Source organism: Kogia breviceps, chromosome 18, assembly GCF_026419965.1.
Source record: "Kogia breviceps isolate mKogBre1 chromosome 18, mKogBre1 haplotype 1, whole genome shotgun sequence".
Lineage (NCBI taxonomy): Eukaryota > Metazoa > Chordata > Mammalia > Artiodactyla > Physeteridae > Kogia > Kogia breviceps.
The window spans coordinates 12,408,041-12,413,123 of record NC_081327.1 but is presented as its reverse complement, the minus strand read 5'-3'; the positions used below and the strand labels follow the sequence as shown (position 1 = coordinate 12,413,123).

General features: G+C 59.4%; 1 protein-coding gene across 1 annotated transcript; it reads right to left on the bottom strand.

The window, feature by feature from the left end:
- Positions 1-1,101: 1,101 nt before the first annotated feature.
- LGALS7 (galectin 7) lies at positions 1,102-3,304 on the bottom strand. Its single transcript, XM_059045686.2, has 4 exons — positions 3,290-3,304; positions 2,793-2,881; positions 1,833-2,034; positions 1,102-1,215 (listed from the first exon to the last, which is right to left on the bottom strand). Exons 1-4 carry the CDS (start codon positions 3,302-3,304, stop codon positions 1,102-1,104), a joined length of 420 nt encoding a protein of 139 aa, XP_058901669.1.
- Positions 3,305-5,083: the final 1,779 nt, after the last annotated feature.

The window sequence follows — 5,083 nt, the reverse complement described above, 5'->3', positions numbered from 1 at the left end:
GCCAAGAGTGCAATGTTAGCAGCGGCCAGGAGGGGGCAACATGTCACTGGTTTCGCAAGCTTCCAGGCCGAGAAACCGCTGGCAGGGGCGCGGCTCCGGACTTTCCAACACGTGGTGCGCTGCAGGCGCGCGCCTTCCAAGCCCCTCTCTGTCCGCTGCTGAGAAGCACACCCGATGCGAGTCCCTTGTGGGTGCAGGACTCAGGGGCGCTCCCGTGGTCCGGGCTCCTCTCCCACGAGTGGCCTTTTAGGGACAACCCAACCACCCCCCGAAACCAGAAAATCCCCACCTGGCACTCAGGGCTGACTGGTCTTCTGTTTGTACCCCGCTCCCCGTTCCCCCTCCAGAATCCCTCGGGTAGGGCCGGGGTCGCAGGGCCGTTGAGTGAGCCGAGGAGGAAGAAGTGTGAGAACGGCGCTTTAGACAGCAGCGGGGTCACGGGAGCACGGCCCTTCGCGTCCCGTGTAGCTGCAGTAAGCGTCTGCCTCGGGGCGCGAACTGGCGGGGCGTGTCCCAACTCCGGGACAAATGAGAGGACGGCAACGCCCTGATTGGCTTCCAAGCCCCTCCCCGCGCCACCTGTCTGCAGGCGCCGGGAGGCCGGGGAAGCCGGGGAGAGGCATGAAGCCTCGGGCATCGGCGCGGGGAGCCGGAGATTAACGCATCTTCTCCGCGAGGCTGGGGTCTCCAAGAGACCTGTTTGCAGACGGACCGATTGGGGGGTCCGTTACACCCACGGAGCGGGCGCCAAGGGATGGCTTGGGCGCCTGCAAATTCCCTAAGGTCGCCCCCCACCGCATTTCCACCTGGCTGCTTTGCAAAGTGCTGCAGGAGGGCAAGCCAAAGCCCCACCCCCGCCAGATCGTGACCCTCCTCAGGCCTCCAGGGACACAAAGTGCCCTCGGAGATCCAGGCCCGGACCCGCCCCGGCCACGCAATCGCTGTGTGACCCCTAGTCAGTGTCTTCACCTCCCTGAGCCTGCTATTCTCGTCTCTATGAAGGAGACACGGACACACAGGAGGCGCACGGACGACAGGCTAAGACTTTATTTGCCACCCCAGACCCCTGCGCCCCGTCCCCACCCGCCCTCGTGGGAAGGCTCAGAAGATCTTCAACAATTCCAGACTCACGTCCCCGCCCACCTTCAACAAGCAAGAGCGCTTTGGTGGGAGCCGGTAGATGAACTCGTAGGATTCCGAGTCCCCGACCACAATCTGCAGGGGCGAGGAGACAGGGTTTATGGCTGCCGAGGCGACTGCGGGCTCATTCCCGACTCGTACCCACGCTGCGTGACCTCGTCGCCCACGCAACCCCGCATTAAGGAAAAGGGCTACACTTGACTCGAAGCCCTTGCCGTGAGGATTCAAGGAGTTCATTGTTGGCACGGGAGAGCTTTTTAAGCTTTGGCGGTGGATGTGGTCTCCACGTCCACCGCCTCACTCTGACGCACAGACTGAAAGTGGAGGACGGCCTGGGTGCTGGAGGGTCTACGGCGACCACTCCCTGCTGGCACTTATTTGGGGTCCTGGCTCCCAACGCATCCATTCCCCTGCCCCAGAGCCGCTACGTCAGAAGCCAGGGGACAGGGAACAGGGTCCGGGATGTCCACGCCTCCCCGCTGGACACCCACCCTTTGGGCTCTTGCTCTCGCGTCCTTGCCACCGCCATACGCCTGCCCTCTAGTGCGCTTGCGCCAGGGGAGGTGAGGGACTGGGGACGCCCTGCCCAGCCTTGGCCGTGCCTTGGCCCCCCACCTCCGCCAAGGGCCTTCCTGGCCTTGCCAAGGGAAGAGACCTGGGTGTTGGCGGCCACCCGTGTGGCAGAGACGCACCTTGAAGTGTTCATTCATGGCGATGAGGAGCAGTTCGAAGGGCTGCCCTCTCTGGAAGACATTCGGAAAGACGCGCTCCTCTGAGCCCCAGGTGCCGCACTCCATGGTGTTCATGACCACAATGGATTGATCCAGCCGGGGGTTGAAGTGCAGGACGATATCACTGTCCGGCTTGTCACAGGACAGCAGGTTTATGTAGAACCTGGTAGGTGGCGGATGGGAGGGGGCGTCGGAGAGAGGACTTACCGATTGCCAGAGCACATCCAAGTTTCCAGGGACCTGAGAGCCACACGCCAGTGAAGGAGGGTTGGTGGACTGGAGGCCGAGGAGCCCAGATTCCAGGACATCCAGAAACCAACTGGGGACCTGGACACACATCCGCCTAGGCGAGGCTCACTGTGCTATGGCCCGGGTCCCCCTCATTTCCAGAGTCTGGGAGTTGCCGAGGAGTCCTGGTCCTGAAGACCAGGGTGCCCCTGGTTCCCGAGTGTTCTCCTGTTTCCAACCAGAGTGCTCCTGAGCCCCCAGTTCCCAGAGGGCTGGGGACAACACCAGGACCCCAGTAATCCCAGCACCGTAGATTCCCAGAAATCCTGAAGCTCCCGACCCAGGAAGTCATAGGTGTGATTGCTGAGGCCTCCCAGGTGCCCAGGGCACCTCTGACTCACAGGCTGTGTTTCCACAGTTGCTTCAGACTCAGACTGGAAGTCTTACTATAAGTAAGGACCTTGGATTGTCCTGGAACCCCCAGATTCTTTGAAGGATGTAGGGACCCCAGGGACACTGTCCTGGGACAAATGAGTAAAGACCTCAGATTCCGGAAGGTGGGAAATAGCTCAGGGATGCCAAGATCCTCGTGGGCAAAGTTGGCCTGGGGCTTCGTTCTCTGGGCTGTAAGAAGTGGGGTCAGCTGAGCCTGGAGACCTGCCACCCCTTACCGCTGAGGCTTGGAGGTCTCACCTGTTAGCCTCTGAGGGGACGACACCACGAATTTTCAGCACGGTGCCGATTTCGAAGCCCTCGGGCACTGAGGTCTCGAAGGGAACGCTCTACAGCAGCAGGAGTGCGGGGGCCAAAGTGGATCATGGAGGCAGAGGAGAGAGACAGATGGGTCAGCGCCGGGGAGAACATGAGCGGGACCCAGACCAGCAGAGTCAGAGAGCAGAAAGGGCACAGAGGCAAAGGAAAGAGAGCCAGGCGTAGGGAAAGGGTTGGGGAGAGGAACACAAAGAATCAGCAGGAAGCTATTCAGAGAGGTAGAGAGTAAGGGGGAAACACCAAGGGGGAGATGGGAGCATGGGATGGATTGGGGCAACCAGAAAGAACAGCCCAGAACGTCATAGCACGCCCGAACACCCACTTTCTCCTTGAAACAGGAGACTTCAGCCAAGCCCCAGCCTCTACCCCATTCCGGTGCAGCCTTGGGTCCAACACCTCGCCCCCCCCGGAGCACTCACATGTGACAGTGCCATGGCTGGAACGGCGGACAGGCAGTGGTGGTGGTGGGTATGGCTGCTGGGACCTTAAGTAGAAGCAGGGCGTGGCTGGCCCTGGTGACTCACCGTCACCCCTTTCCACACCCACCACCCACACCTGGCACAGACCCTGGCCCTGGGGCCATGCTGGCCGGCACCCTCCTTCTAGGGCCTCTGACACCCCTGCAATCCCTGAGTATTCCCAGGGGTACCGTCCCTCTCCTCTGAGCTAATAATGATAGGAACAGTTAACAATAATAAACATAATAACATTAGGGGGACTTCGCTGGCGGCGCAGTGGTTAAGAATCCACCTGCCAGGGGAGAGGACACAGGTTCGATCCCTGGTCCCGGAAGATCCCACATGCCTCAGAGCAGCTAAGCTCATGTACCACAACTACTGAGCCTGCGCTCTAGAGCCTGCGAGCCACAACTACTGAGCCTGCGCTCTAGAGCCCCCGAGCCACAACTCCTGAAGCCCACGTGCCTAGAGCCCGTGCTCCACAGCAAGAGAAGCCACTGCAATGAGAAGCCCGCGCCCCGCAACGAAGAGTAGTCCCCGCTCGCCGCTACTAGAGAAAGCCCGCACATAGCAATAAAGACCCAACACAGCCAAAAATAAATAAAATAATTAATTAATGAAACAACAAAGTCAGGCAAGACAAAAGATGTGTGGACCCTTTGTGTCATTTGAATATCTACAAACGTTGTGGCCCTGCCAGGCAAGAAAAACAGGAAAGGAACTCAGCTGCACAAAATACTAGATCAAGTTTCGTCAGGAAAAATGTCCTCCGAATGTATGTGGCTGACACATCAAACTTGGAGAATGTGTCATTTGAATGTGGCTCCCTTCCTAAAACCCCCGAGCAGCAGTGACTCCCGTGCAAATGGCATATCCTGGTGGGTGTCACACAGCTCTAGGCACTTGATCAACATTCACCCTTTAGTTTCTCACTGTCATCTAATTGGATCTAGGAGGTAGGGCCTGCTGTCATCCGTGTTTTACCGACATAACGAGAAAAGCAACCGTCTTCAGATCACATCGTCAGGGAACGCAGGGCCAAAAGAATGATCCCAGGCATCTGGCCCTTAACCACTATGTTTTAAAGGATTTTTTAAAGTTGTAAACCCTCAGGGCCAAAGAAAAGGAGAGAGAAGACACATTTAGGTACTGGATACGTGGTAACCTCTTGGTACACCCCAGAAATTGAATCCTAGGCTGGAGTTGGAAAACTATAGAAGAAACTCATTGAATTCAGAGCCAGCAAACAGCTCGGCAATCCATGGCACCAGGTGCTTCTGGAGGTGGGAGGCAGGCTTTCCGGGCCGCGGGAACGGAGGTGGGCCTGGCGGGTGCACGTGGCCTCGGGGCCGGAACCCGGGTCCCCGCCCGCGCCTCCGTCCTGGGCCGCGGTGGCCGGCTGTGCGCCCAGGTCCGCGGGGCAGGTTGGCCCAGAGGTCGCTTGTTTTGAGGGTGGCATGCAGCGAGGTTCCGGCGCCTCCGCCTCTGTAATCGCGGGTCCAGGGCTGGGGGCGCCGCGGCCTGCTATGCTCTCCGCACTTTCCCGGCTCTGGAGCCTCCAGAACACGGCTAGGCAGCAGTACTTTAAAGCGGAGTTTGCCTGCTGGCAACTAGGGACCTGCTGGGGTCTCAGTTCTTGGCTGGCCCCGGAACACGACGCTGCCAGGCGTGGGACCGCAGCCAGGTAGGAGTGAGCCGCTGGGGCGGTGATGAGCAGGAAAGGAAGGCCGCTGGCTGTTGGCCTGTGAACCTAGG

Coding starts and splice junctions, on each gene's coding strand:
- LGALS7 (XM_059045686.2), bottom strand. Junction 2,035..2,792: donor GTCCCCTCAGAGGCTAACAG/GTGAGACCTCCA, acceptor GCCACCTACCAG/GTTCTACATAAACCTGCTGT. Junction 1,216..1,832: donor CCATGAATGAACACTTCAAG/GTGCGTCTCTGC, acceptor TCGCCCCTGCAG/ATTGTGGTCGGGGACTCGGA.